This window comes from Medicago sativa, chromosome 3 (genome assembly GCF_051527215.1).
Source record: "Medicago sativa cultivar Bolivia chromosome 3, Bolivia_mono, whole genome shotgun sequence".
Classification (NCBI taxonomy): Eukaryota; Viridiplantae; Streptophyta; class Magnoliopsida; order Fabales; family Fabaceae; genus Medicago; species Medicago sativa.
In genome coordinates this window covers 87,438,933-87,454,108 of record NC_140751.1, presented here as the reverse complement: position 1 = coordinate 87,454,108, position 15,176 = coordinate 87,438,933, and the positions used below count along the sequence as shown (strand labels likewise).

At 30.3% G+C, this 15,176-nt stretch overlaps 1 protein-coding gene and 1 long non-coding RNA gene across 2 annotated transcripts; one reads left to right on the top strand and one right to left on the bottom strand.

The window, feature by feature from the left end:
- Positions 1–1,114: 1,114 nt before the first annotated feature.
- On the top strand, positions 1,115–2,851 carry LOC146941460 (uncharacterized). The gene is made up of 2 exons (XM_085755240.1): positions 1,115–1,759; positions 2,181–2,851. The coding sequence occupies exons 1-2, from the start codon at positions 1,537–1,539 to the stop codon at positions 2,549–2,551; spliced, it is 594 nt and encodes a 197-aa protein (XP_085611366.1). The 5' UTR covers positions 1,115–1,536; the 3' UTR covers positions 2,552–2,851.
- A 10,971-nt stretch (positions 2,852–13,822) lies between these two features.
- On the bottom strand, positions 13,823–14,919 carry LOC146941459 (uncharacterized). The gene is made up of 2 exons (XR_015032394.1): positions 14,384–14,919; positions 13,823–14,242 (listed from the first exon to the last, which is right to left on the bottom strand). It is a non-coding gene; the product is annotated as an uncharacterized LOC146941459 (long non-coding RNA).
- Positions 14,920–15,176: the final 257 nt, after the last annotated feature.

The following is a 15,176-nucleotide window of genomic DNA, read 5'->3' as shown; positions in this document are numbered from 1 at the left end:
TGCAAGCAAAATAAAAATTTAAACAAACCTTAACTCTAAAAAAATTCCTTAAAACTCAAAACTACAACATAAACATGCAAACATCTAAACATTTAAGCAACACAAGTCATTTTCTTGCCAAAAAAACCAAAATTTAAACAAACCCTAAATCTAAAAAATTTCTAATTTAAAAGAAAAAATCTAACATATAAACATAAAAGGTTAATGGTGTTTGATTATGAAAACTTACTTGTTATTGGAGTGTTGTTTGATTTGAACTTGAAGGAATTTTGAATTTGGGTGATTTGAGAGAGATTTTAGATGAGAAATGAGGAAATGAGGTGTTCTGCCTTGTTTAAAACAGCACGTAGCGTGAGTTAACTAACGCTGCGTTAGTTAACTCACGCGGCGTTAGTTAAGTAGCGCAGCATTTAACACTTGCGTTAGTTAACTAATGCAGTGGTATTTTCGGCAAGACAGCTGGGCGCGAGCAAAAAATGCTGGGTGAAGAGCAGTACTCTTATATTTTCTGCACAATGAAGAAATTTGAGGTAGAAAAATTAGTTGCATATAGTTTGTTGAAATGTCTTCGTTAAGGCTTTGTTTGGACAAGAAGAGAAGGTGAAAGGAAAGAAAGTAAAAGGAAAGATTGTTAAAAGATTGAAAGTGGATAGAAAGTGGGTAGAAAGTGTGATGATTCTTTAGTTGTTTGGTTTGAGAGATAGTGAGAGGAAAGAAAGCCTTGATTGATTAGTAAATGACTTAACTACCCTTGTGTGAACAAATTTATTTAAAAGTAAATATAAAAATATGTTTACAATGCAATATTATATATATATATATATATATATATATATATATATATATATATATATTTTAACCCAAATATATGTTTCTATTTATATTTATATTGTATATATTTACTATAAAATATAATAAAAATACAATATTATATTAAATGCAAAACAAATAAAAAAAATGCTACAAATGGACAAATCACAACACCCAAAGCATGGGTGCTTTAGGCATTTCAGCACAAATAGTGCTTTCCTTGCTTAAATGAGCGGAAAGTTTTCTGGCCATAGGTCCCACAGAAACCATATGCCTTCTTTCCACATTCTTTCCACTCTGACATGGAACAAAACGATGGAAACACAGATTCCAAAGAACTTTCCATCCTCTTTACCTTCCACCCTCTATCTTTCCCTGGAAACAACCAGACCCTAAATATTGTAGAGTTGAGATAAAAAAAGTTATACAAATAAAAAGATAGTAGTAGATTTGTTTTTTTTTTTTAAAAAAAAAGGCATTTCAATATGCACAAGGATGTAGAGAGAAGGTGTTCCCTAAACTGAAACATCAGGTTATAACTAAAAATATGGGCAGAAGCCCAAATACCGAATCATATATACCCTTCCTTCGCAAAACAAAACAAGGTTATTCCTTCCATTCAATTCAATTCCACAACAAACGCACGCACAATAACAAAAAACCAGGGTTCCAAAAATAACCCAATAAATCCTCCGATCGAATGGAAGTTAAGAAAAGCTTTGAAAGATGGCTGCGATTGAGAGAGAACTGGTGAACTCACGGTGTGGAGACGGTCGTGATCTCGACCGGCCTGACGAAAATGCAATCGAGAAGTTTAAGGGCGGCGACGTCTCCTCTGAACCCAAATCTCCTCCTCCTACCAAACTACGCTCATTGTTTTTTGACGAATGGTTGTCGCTCCACAGCGACCTCGACAGCATCGACACCGACAGCGACAGCGACGGTGAACGTGAGGATCTCGCTTTCCCCTTTTTTCCTATTACATTCAATTTTTAATATGCGTTTTAAATTTCCTAAGCAAATTTCAATATTGTTATTGTTATTGTTGAAAACTCGTTAAAGATGGTTTCGATCCCACCGAAATTGACATCAGGGGGAGGGTTCTAAGCCAACACCATCCTAGTTGGCTTTTACTAACCAGTCCAACAATATAATGAATTGAATTTCACTATTATTAACACTAACAAAGTTATTAATTGAATATCCGTTCCGATGTATCACAGACTACAATGAATTGAATTGAATTTCATGTCTATCAATTAATCTCATTTGTATCTACAGGTTTCGGTCCAACCCTAGTGGGTTAATATCACTATTATTAACACTAACAAAGTTATTAATTGAATACCTGTCCCTGTTTGTATCTACAGGTCCGGTTGCAATACATTGTCCTCGATGTACTTGTCAACAACCCCCCGAGTATGTACCTACAGTCAAGATTGGGAGTTTTCACGTACCTAAGTTTATGGAAGCTTTTGTGGATAAGATGATTGGATCCTATCTTGACAACGCTAATTCTGTTCTGGTAACCGACCTCTCCTTCGACGTCGTAAGTAACTCTGATTTGGCTGAACTCTGCCGTCCTTATGGAAATGTGACCAGTGCCGATGTTGCTATTGATCAAGAGTCTGGCCTTACTTGGTTCTTTGGCTTTGTTAGCTTTGCCACCAGGGACGATGCTCAGAATGCTATTAACAATCTCGATGGAGTTCAATGGCTCACCCCGAAAACAACTTCCTAAGAGGCATGAACGAATACTTTACTACAGAACTGCCCTACATGTGAAGTCATCATTTGTAAGTTTCAAATGCCAATCGATACTTGGAAATCTTCAAGATTTCTGATATATCTTCAGTGCTTTGTATAGAATTTAGTCTGGTGTTTTTTTTTTTTTTGAACAAAAGAAAATTTACTCTGGTGTTAATTTCATTTGCCTTCATTGCTTAATAAAAAAAAAAATATTCTATGAGAAATTTTAGGAGTTTGAACAATTAACTTTGCATTCCCATCAATGAAATTCCACTGGTGTTTTATAGTTTAATCCAATATTTTGGTATCAGTTCGTATGGAGAGATTACACAAACAAAACTTTGAAGAATAGTAAGCTGTGGATTGACACTGAATTAGAACCAAGATGTCAATGAAACATGTAACTTTTTACTCAAACCATAGACAACAGCTAGACCACTAATCCCATCTTTGTCAAATTTATTTTCAGGCTCATGAATCTTTTCTTAGTACAATACGTTCTGTTATCATCATGGCCACAAGGGCAATGGTCTTATTGAAAGGGAGATTAAACATATTGAACCATTGGAGGAAGGGTATTGAAGATGAGGTGGAGGAAAGAGGTGATGAATGCATTCAATAAGTTGAATCCTGTACCGGGCATGCCACGCGGCGTGTTTCTGTTGGTTAAGGCGAGCGCGTGTGATACACGCGCCGACAGGGCGCGTGAGTACCAGTAGGACGCGGAGAGAGAATGACTTTTGAATAAAGCTGTGACACGTGGTGCAACACGATTGGCTGCTTAGATTTTTATTTTCTTAATAATTTGGATTCAATTATTTCATTGCAAATAATTTTTTTAAATTTTTTTTTTTTACTAAAATTCGTGATTTTTTTTCCTCTACAAATAGAGACTTGGATCATTTAATTTGGACACAGAAAAAAAACCAAGTTTTTCACTCTCTTAATCTTATTATTAGTTTTTCTTGTGTGTCGCGGGCTTAGTTTGTTGTATTGCATTTTAAGTTAAGAAAATAAAAATAAATTATTTTACAAAATTTTGTTTTTTCAAAAAAACTTAAAAATAAATTGTTAATTGTGTTATTTAAATTTAATTATAATCGATAATTATAATTTTATATTATAATTTTATGTAATTATAAAAACAAAAATTAAATAAGAATAAGAAATAAATAAAAAGTGGTGGGGTAGGGTGTTGAATGAAAAACCATTGGAGAAGTAAAAATTGAATGAGTGTTGAATTAAGAGAGAGAAAATGATGTGGAGTGTTGGAAATTGAAAAAGTGGGTGTTGAAGGGTGTTGAATGGTTTTAACCATTGTACATGGTCTAAGAAATCAATATCTTCAATATTGAGTAAATTTTTGAGTACTGTTCACAATTGTTAGAATTGTTTATACTAGTATAACAACCCGTGCCAAGCACGGGATACATTTTATTTAAAATTCTTTAACGGGGTTTACAAATAAATAAGTTTTTCTAATTTTTGATATTATTTGGTACTTTATCTTCATATTTAAAATTAAAATAATAAATCACTGTTTTTTGATATTATTTGGTACTTTATCTTCATATTTAAAATTAAAATAATAAATCACTGTTTATTGAGAACAAAAAAGTTACACTTTATAAAGATATAACTATTTTTGTGAGAGCGATAAAATAGTGAGTAAAAGTAAAACTATGCTTAAAATATAAAAACACTATGAATAATTAATATATTCTTAAAAATATATCTAATTAATAAGAGTTCAAATTAACTTTGATTTCTCAGTCAGTCAATATATTAAACAGGTATGATTACCTATGTTTTAATCTACCACTATGAATAAAATTATTACGTTTTTTTATTTAATCACAATACTCTCTCGGATTTCAATTATAAAAAAATATCTAACTTCAAATTTCCTCATATGCAATTGTAAAAAAATAATCAAGTTGATAGTTATAAATACTTACCTCAGAACAACTTAACTTTTTTTTTTTTTTTAGGAAAGGAACGACTTAACTTATGCCAACAAAATTGTGAGAGACAGCCTTTTAAATTCACCAAAAGATAGAAAAAGAGTACATTCAAATAGATATCTCTTCAAAATTAATTAACAAATAATTAAAATAATAAGATGGATTCACATGTATTCCAAAAAATTCTCCTAATTTTTAAGTCATGCTAAATTGTAATTATTATACAAAAGCCGTTTTTAATTTCAAATAATTTTTTTCATAAAATACTAAGTCGGTTACATTCAGATAATTATTAATGTAATAGGTGTTTCGATTAACATTTATACGGTACATTAAAAATTTGGTAGGTTACAAAATTATAATAAATAACTTGAATAAATTATAGTTTGAATTTTGATTCGTTACACAATTACAATCACCTACTAATTATAATTTTAAATGTAGTAATTAGTTTTTAAGGTTATATAATTCATTTTCATAGAAGAAAATTATTTGAAATAAAAAACGGCCTTTTAATTTTTATATGTATTTTAGAATTTATGTAATTTTAAAACACAAGTAAATTGTAAATTGATAATCTGAAAATTAAAATATTTTTTCATTTTAGGGTCAATACATATAACAATATTAATTTATTCAATTGAAAATAGTAATTCCATTGTCAATGACTCGGTACCAACCAATTGTGCAATCTCATTGGGTAAATCATGAGATGGATCACCCTGCCAAAATATCATAAGAATAAAAGTATCATACATTAGTTATTATTGTTTGTGTACAATTATACATTTCCAAAATAAATATAATATTAGAGCTTTGTATTGTAAAAAGGTTGAACAAATACATACAACAATGATGTTGGACTCAATAATGTCAGAACATTATTTATTAAGCAATCCAGAAACATCTCGATCAAATAAACCAAAAAGTGCACTTACACTGTCATCAACTACTCGAATCTTGATTTTGAACCTGCATCGAACGGTTTGATGTGTTAATAACAAACTTAAGGATAGTGCTTTACGCTAATTAAAAATATCAACAAATTTAAGTTAGCATATACCTAGGCGTGACGCGCACAATATGACGATCACACTTTTCACAAAAGTACATGTTAGAATCAACATATACCTTTTTGTTGCATGAGCAAGCGGTGTCCACCATCCATCCTCGTCGATAATCTCAATAATTTTTCCCAACACAATAAAAGAGGTGCCCTGCATCACCATACAAAATACATTATACTAAAAGACGTACAAACTTTATCAAGATAGATCGCTAATGAAACAAAAAACCTTATTAACATTCTTCAACTCCTCAATACTGGTCCTAGGAGTAAGTTTGAGAAACTCCTCATATACAGGTATGCGAGATGAATCTGGTAACTGGATCAATCTCGATGCAAGAAAATTTGTATTTGCACTAAGAAAGCTGTAATAAAAAAAATATTTGTCAATAATATTATAATTTAATAAAAAAAATGTATTCAATAAATGAATCGTGCAAAAATGTTATATTAAAAAAAACATACCTTTTCCAAATGTTATATAAAAATGTTATATTGCAGAGAATTTGATTTTTGTATTGATTATGAAATTCAGTTTGTATTCGACGCATGATGGTCTATACGAACGACTGTTGCAAGCAACGTCAAATGAGAGAATCGTGAACACCATTCCCTCTTGGAGCTACTATACTTTAACCAAAAAAAAATACAAAAAAAAAACTAAAACGATACGAAAAAGAACCTTTCGATCCATTAGAACCAATTCCAAGGAAAATGGTAGTTTTTTTATTTTTGTAGTCTGGAACAAACCAAGCACGAACAACCCTCACAACCAATGTCCACGATTGTTTTCTTGGCGAAACATCAGAGATGAAAGTCGTGTTTCATAGACATCCAAGGAAAATGGTAGTTTTTTTATTTTTGTAGTCTTGAACAAACCAAGCACGAACAACCCTCACAACCAATGTCCACGATTGTTTTCTTGGCGAAACATCAGAGATGAAGTCGTGTTTCATAGACATCCAAGGAAAATGATAGTTTTTTTTATTTTTGTAGTCTTGAACAAACCAAGCACGAACAACCCTCACAACCAATGTCCACGACTGTTTTCTTGGCGAAACATCAAAGATGAAGTCGTGTTTCATAGACATCTTTCTTTCCAATAGAAAAAATTACAGAAACAACCAGAATATAGATATTAAAGAAGCAGATAACAAATGAAGAATAGCTATAATTTGTGATTGTTGTTTACTCGTATCCCAAGGCGCTACTATTTATATAGAAAAATAGTACCATAACAGTTAATATCAATTAGTTATTAATTTAACCGTTTTAAAATTAATATTAACAACGTCTTTAATTTTATAAAATATGCATTAAATGATTGTATTATATTTCATGTAACATACAAAAAATTAACTTCATAACATTTGAAATTTAATAATATCTTGCAAATTTTTAAGTAATATATTTTGTAACGAATAAAAATTAATTATACAACCTCAAAAACTAATTACTATAATTAATTTTTTTTTGAAGGATACTATAATTAAATTTTTAATTAGTATCACTGCCAACAAAAAAATTTAATTAGTATGTTATTGTAATTGTGCAACGGACCAAAATTTAAAATATAATTTATTCATGTAACCGACAAAACGATAATTATATAACAATTGAAATTTAATATCCCTAAAAAAAACAATTAAAATCTAATAGTAACTTACAAATTATTAGTTATTATATTAATTATAATTTTGTAACCAGAATTTTTTTTAATGTAACGTATAAATGTTAATCAAAATACTAATTATATTAATAATTATTTGATTGTAACGTATCAAATTTTTAAAGTAATAAGGTAACGTATGAATCTTAATCGAAACACTAATTATATTAATAATTATTTGTTTGTAACGTACCAAATTTTTAATGTAACATATAAATCTTAATCGAAACAATAATTATTTAATAATTATATTAAAAAACGGTTTTTAATAATAGTTATTATTATTTAGATTGCATTAAAAATTAGGAGAGATTTTTGGAACAAATGCCAAATAGGATTATGATGAGGTGAACATCTTTAGAGGAGAGAAATCTTGGAATGGTGCATTTCTAAAAACTCTAAAATGTTAGTATAAAGATTTGGTTGCATTTAATGCAGATGTGACAGATTCCACCCACAACTACTGTTCATTGCTTATTTATATTTTGTTTAAGGGTAATGTTAACCGGTGCTCCGGAGCACTGGTTAATGTAAGTATTAGAGAAACATTTACTTGAGAGACTCATCCGTCCTTTTGCATTAATTGATGTCATTTCCATGCTAGCTCTTTTGTCATTTTCAATGCAGGTCTGTATTTGCGGTCTACAAAATTTTTCTACTCGGTGAAAAGTTGAAATACAAGTCTACAAATTTTCCCTTCCACAATTAAAATTGAGTATAATAATATTCTACAATTTTTTTTAAGGGAAATGTTAACTTGTGCCATTGGGGCACAAGTTTAGAAACTATACATAAAAACTTTTTTTTTTGAAAAGTGTGCATTCAATGCATTTAAATTTTAAAGTTTTATCTTTTCAATGCAAAAGTTATCATTTAATTCTTTTTTTAGTTTCTTAACTTGTGCTCAAGGGCACAAGTTAACATGACCCCTTTTTTAAAGTTAAATATGTTTCTGGTCCCTATAAAATTGGAAACTCTTAAGTTTAGTCCTTTACTTAATTTTAATAGCTTTTTTAGTCCCTACAAAAAAACTTACTTCTAATTTTAGTCCTTGTTACAACAAAGTTTGTTTAATTATCCTTAAACTCTTAAATTTTTGAACGATTTTTTTTGAGACAAGTTTAAAACACTATGATAGGTTCATTTACTAAAATTTAGAATTTTTTTAACATGAAACGAATTAAATTTGAATTTTTTAAAACGGCGAAAGTTAAATATAAAATTAACAAAATCAAGTAAAAATCAAATTTTGTGACAATTGTTTGCAGAGGAAATTTTTAAAAAAACTATTAAAATTAAGTAAGGACTAAACTTAAAATGTTTCAATTTTATAGGAACCCAAAACATATTTAACCCAAATTTTTATAGGGGATGTCCCACAAGAGAAACCTACACGAGCTTGATGCATGAGTGATGAAAATGGTCCAACTCATTCGTTTCAAGTTATGCATATCTTGCTATAAATCAACATTCAAATCTTCAAACAATATATATTCTTATTCTTATAAAGTAGTTTCTAAGTTTAGTCCTTACTTAATTTTAATAGTTTTTTTAGTCTCTATAAAAAGAAATTACATGTAATTGTAGTCCCCGTTAAAACTAAATTTGTTTAATTATCCTTAAACTATTAAATTTTTTAACGAATTTTCGGACACACTTTTAGAACATTATAAAAGGTTCATTAACTAAAATTTAGAATTTTTTAACATGAGATGAATTAAATATGAATTTTTTTAAACGAGAAAAGTTCAAGATAAAAGTAACAAAAATTTGGATGTAGAAATCAAACTTTGAACTAATTTTTTGCGGAGCAATTTTCAATAATGTTTTTAACACGTCTACAAAAATTTCTTAAAAAATTCAAGAGTTTAAGCATATATAAACAATTTTGGATTTAGAAGGGACTAAAACTGAGTGTAGAAATTTTTCATAGGGACTAAAAAAACAATTAAAATTAAGTAAGGACTAAACTTAAAAGGTCCCAATTTTATAGGGACCAAAAACATATTTAACCCTATAAAGTATACTTTTCTAACCCCACTGCTTAAAATGATTTAATCCTGCAGCACACAAATTTTTCATGGTTCAAACTTGGGGTGCATTTAGTTTGCACCACCTTATAGATGGGTGCAAGTTGGACCAACTTTTTTTTACCTTTAGATTAAATCAGCTCGCAAGCATTATCATGGTCTGACTACAGCAAATCACTATCTCTCTCCTAATCTTATTGATTTGTTACCACAAAAAAAAAAAAAACAGAAGAATGAGCTGCAGGATTGAGTTATTCTTTCCAAGAACAAAATTAACTTAATTTTTTTTTTTTAAATTCATGCATACACATGATTAATTAATAAATATGTGTATAAATTTTTTGTGGATGGTGATAATTAATTAAGATTGAGAAAGATGGGTGTGTACACTATAAAGAATATTTGAATGGATAAAAAAAAATGATGATGATAATAAATTATAAAAAGGAAATAAATTAATTGGTGGTGATGAACCGGTGGTTGTATTTGAGGAAATTGAATTTGAAATTGACGGGACCAATTAAGATTTGAGGAACAATGTAGGGAGTTTTTGATTGTTTATTTTAAAAGTGTTTGATTAAAATTGAAGATGGTTTATTTCGTTATATGTCATTGGATGGATAATCTCTATGGGAGGAAGAAACATTGCCCTTGTCTCGTTGCTGACATTTTCATGGCCTTCTGAGTTCTTCTATAGAGAGAGAGAGAGAAACGAAGAGATGAAAGTAAGAAAGAACAAGAGAGGGATTTTCTGCAGGTAGAACATGATAAAATCTGGTAGACTAATTTAATCTAGTGGTAAAAAAAAGTGGTCCAAGTTGGACCAATACTTTAGGTGGTCCAAACTAAAATCACCCTCAAACTTGAATATTATTTTCTCTTTCACTCTTTAATAGATCAGCAATGCTATAGCTAGGGATGGAAATGGGCTAGGCCGGGCCGGGCTTTGTAAGGCCTAAGCCTGGCCTGCTTCAAAAATTATAGGCCTGAGCCTGGCCTATTACCCGTCATAGGCTCATTTTTAAGGTCTGGCCTGACCTTTTTAAAGGCCTGATGAAGCCTGAAAGCCTATTTAAAAGTCTATTTTACACTAAAGTCTAGCAACATCTATAAGGCTACTACTAAATAGGCCAAAACATATGAAGGCCTAAAACACACGAATATGTCTGCTACTAAATAACGAAATCTTACGAATGTCTAATCACACAACTATATGTGGTACTAAATAACCAAATCATATGAAGGGTTGAGTTTATGAAAAAATCTTCAACAATATCAATAATGAAATATATATTATATATAAAAAGCTTAATAGGCCGGCCTGACAGGCTTAATAGGCTTTTTTCTAAGCCTTAGCCTGGCCTATTTAAGTAAATAGACTTTATATAAAGCTTGAGCCTGACCTTTTTATTAAACGAGCTGGGCCGAGCTGGGCTTTAAATAGGCTAGGCCGTAGGCCCTTGTCGAGCGGCCTGGCCCGTTCCCACCCCTAGCTATAGCTGAAACTGACAGGAAGGAGTTAATGAGAAAACTGCCAAAGTTTATAAACTTGCTGCCTCCTGGGAATTTGTTTTTAAAATTCCTTATTATTTTTTTTTGACAAGTTGTTTTAAAAATTCTTATCAAGTAGTTTTACATATTTGTATCTCATATCCATTCATGTCAAGTAGTTTTAAATTTGAGGGGATATTTGCACTTGCACATAAATTTTAAATTTGAGGGGGATATTTGCATATAAGTGTTAAATATTAGGAGGAGTATTTATCTATTTTTATAATCACACATATTTAGACCCCAAAAAAAAAGCAACAAAAAAAAGTCAATTACCTCCATGTGACGTGGCATAATGTTTCAGTCTACGTGGAGGTGCCACATGTATAACTAATTGCCACGTCATAGAGTTTAACAGCCAAACCAAATGGAAGGTGGTAATTAACTAACATTTGACAATTTCATGGAGGTTTTTGAAGTTTCTTAAATGTTGGGGGTAGGGGGGAGGTTGACAAAAGTTACAATTTACCTATTCACTCATTTAGTTTGTATCAACATTCAGTGCAAACTAGTTTTTCATATGCAACCAATCAAATTGCATCACATTAGCATTTTTTTAAAATATATTTACGTCACTTGATTTAGTTGGATACAATGTGAAAAATATTTACAAACAATCCTCATATTCATACAATTTCTTGTGACTTTTGGTTTGTATTAATCTTTGATTATATCATTTTGGTATTGCTAAGTGACAGATATTTATTTTTGGAGAGAAGTGACAGATATTTGTCCTTGAGAAATAATAAAAAAATGTTCTAGACTTTTGTAACAAATAAATATAAAAAAATAAAATATAACTATTTGTCCCTCATAGATATAAAATCAAAATATGACGAATATTCATCAATGATAAATATATAATATAATTAGAGGAATTAATATTTGTCATCAATAAATATAAAAATACATAAGACAAATATTCATGACTAACAAATATAATATAAAAATGAGACAATTATTTGTCATTGATAAATAAAAAACACAACACGAGTATTTTTTTTACTATTAAATGTAAAAGAAATATGGGGAAATATTTGTCACCGATAAATATAAAAGAAATATGGGAAAAATATTTGTCAATGATAAATATAATAATAAAACACGGCACAAATATTTATCGCTAATAAATAGGAGAAAAACATATATGACACATATTTTTCACTAATAAATAGAATACAAAATATTTGTCACTAAAAAATATATAAAAATACACAGGACAAGATTTTGTCGCAGATAAATATAAAAAAGACAGGATAAATATTTATCGCTACTAAACACGAGAGCAATATTTATCACGGATTAATATAAAAAACATGGGAGAAATTTTATCACTGATAAAATATATATAAAAAAATGTGGGAAACAATTTGTCAATTGTAAATATAAAAGAAATGGGACAAACTTTTGTCATATATATAACACGAGATAAATATGTGTTATTGAAATATTAAGAGTTTGTTTATGATATATGAAAATAAAAAATTGAGAACCTTTCACTTTTCTTAGAAGAGCTTGTGTTGGGTTACACTTTGATGACTTTGATTTTGGTGACTCTGATCACTTTGTATTTATCTCTTTTCTACCTAATCATTATCTTTGATCAATATAATTTATTTTAAGGAGATGCTAACACGTGCTCTCAGAGCGCATGTTAAGGATCCACAAATAGAGATTATGTATTTGAAAATGTGCCAATTTATCTCTAAAAAACCTTGCTCTTTATCATTTTTTTTTGACAAGAACTCTTTATAAATTCTCTATCATGTGTTGTTCGGGCACATGTTAACGTGAATCTTTATTTTAATCATTCATTTATTAATTAAACACACTAAAGTCATCAAAAGTCAATGTGATCAACTCACTTTAACCTAAAAAGGTATGCAGTGTATGGAGATGAATACTTAGTTATGTCCTGCTTGGTTCCCCAACACAATGAAGGTCATGTAGTGCATCCTGAATATCACGATGATATGAGTTTGTTTCACACCTTGCCAAACTTTAGAGTTTTTAATATCACACCAAAAACAATCAATTAGAGATATGGTTAAGCGTGCATCGCACGGGATGAAAACAAGTTAACTTCATGCAGTCATGCATTAACGTGGATGACAATCACTATGGTTTAGTCAAAAGGCTAGTTCTAGATTGATGAGTGTAGTATATGTAAAATAAGTAAATTATTATAAAAGTATGTTCTGAAATAATGATATAAGCATGAATAGTTGTGTTTCATCTTTTAGGGTATTATGAAAGTATGTCGTGCATAATTGTAAAGCATGCATATAATACTTTTTTTTGTAGGTCAAGAACATGTGAATAATACTTAATGACGTATGTATGAATAGTTGTGTTTTTGTCTTTTAATGTACCACTTTAGCTATAAAATGAGAAGAGTTATAACATATTGGGTAGAAGAGAAACGAATAAAAAATTCAATGTGTAAGTAAAAACATGTCCTAAATCTCTCTCTTACCTATGAAATCTCTAATTATTATGTTCATGTTATTCTCCTAAAAAAAAATGTTCATGTCATTAATTCCTCCTGAGGCATCTGCTTATAGCAAAAGGTTTGAATGGTTCAGTAATCAGTAGTTTTTCAATGTTTTGTTCTAGTCTATCAATGACACTGTATATAAAAAATCAAAGATACTGAGATTTGAACTGGTAGCCATGTACATACACAATATTCATCAAACATTAAAGATTGACAAATTAAATACTTTATTTAAATTGTCTATGGGCAAAGGAAGAAATAGGGGGAAAAATGTTGGCTAATGAGTTGTGTTGGCCTAATTATGCTAAATTATTAAAATAATACACACTTTTCTGTCTATCATGGTTGGTAATTTTGATAAACAAGGTCAGTTGTGAAGAGTTTATCAATTTGTAACGGGGATAGATACTGAGTTTGCCTGAGATTTGGTCTTGGAAAGGTTGGCCACTAACCCATTCTTAATAGCTAAAGCTGAACTTGAGCCAATTCACTGTCAATGGGAATTATCCCAAAATATGACCATCCACCTCACATGACACGAAAATAGATCCTAGTAACAAATGACAACATAAAAGCAACAGCTGCAAATATATTGGGAAAGAATGTTACAAGTTATGGAGAATGGAAGAGACATTTACAGAGGTAAGTTTATTGACACTGTAATTGCAATCGTAGAACTCTAAACAAAACTTAAACCAAGCTCTTTTCAAGTAGTACCAACGCGAAGCTGTATCATTGCTCGCTGCAACCAACTTAAAATCTCGGGCAAAATGACCTGTAAAGACTTGAACTATTGTCTGGTTCTCTTGGCTTTTGTTAGACTATGTTCTTGTTCCTATGCTCTTTTACTAAACAACTGCTTTTATTAAAATGACAGATTTGTTTTCCTTTCATGATGTGTAACCCCTGGACAAAGGGAAGCAGCAAGGAAATCAAAAACAGAAAAGTATTTGCAGAGGAGAAATGAAAGGAAGAAGACCAATCCATCTAGACTACCATGTAGTCTTAAATCAATCTCCTTATGTTCTTTACTCGTCAAATACTTACCATATATACATCCTGATTAAAGCACCAAATGAAGAGTTAGTTACCACAAGAAGCTCGAAGTAAATGCACTTGCCTCTTTTTGGGATGAGGCATTAGATCACCTTCAGTTTCTTTACAGGCTTCTCTCCTCCTATGTTGACTGCATTATCCCTGAACATAAGCACAAGAAATATAAAAATTATGTGTACTCCATAATCAATCATGCGTGCTTGAAGAATTGCACATCCAGGAAATGTGTATGTCAGTTTCATGCAGTGGCCGTGAAATAAAAGAAGCTTATCAGTTGGTTCATTGCAGCTTATTTCAAAGGTTAGAGTATTAAAAATTGATGTATTGCATACTTGCTTCACAGCTTTAAAAAAACATGGTTCAGAATAATATATATCTACCATCATATCATCTGTATGATAGAGAAAGGATAAAAAAAACATAACTGCTTTCTAATTGTCACTCCCGCAGAAAAAAAATTAAAGAATATCAAGGACATACTGGCAGAGAAAACTAGGCACTAGGCACAAGTGCACAACTCAATACCAGTTGGCATACTGGCAGAGAAAACTAGGCACTAGGCACAAGTGCACAACTCAATACCAGTTGGCAGAAAACTAGCTTGCTTTCAAATTTACATCAAAACAACATATGGAATCAAATGAAAATTTCCTAAAAGTCTTTGATGAGAAGGAGCTGTAAAATGGTAATATTAAAACAAGCTGACCACCAATAACAGATTCACATATGTATACAGTATACTGGCGTTAGAGTAGCACATTGAATTGAAATAACTCTTGAAGCA

Bases quoted from the DNA above. Each gene is read 5' to 3' on its own strand.
- LOC146941460 (XM_085755240.1), top strand. From the start codon at position 1,537: ATGGCTGCGATTGAGAGAGAACTGGTGAACTCACGGTGTGGAGACGGT. The intron at 1,760-2,180 runs GTGAGGATCTCG...TTGTATCTACAG, and splicing joins CAGCGACAGCGACGGTGAAC to GTCCGGTTGCAATACATTGT.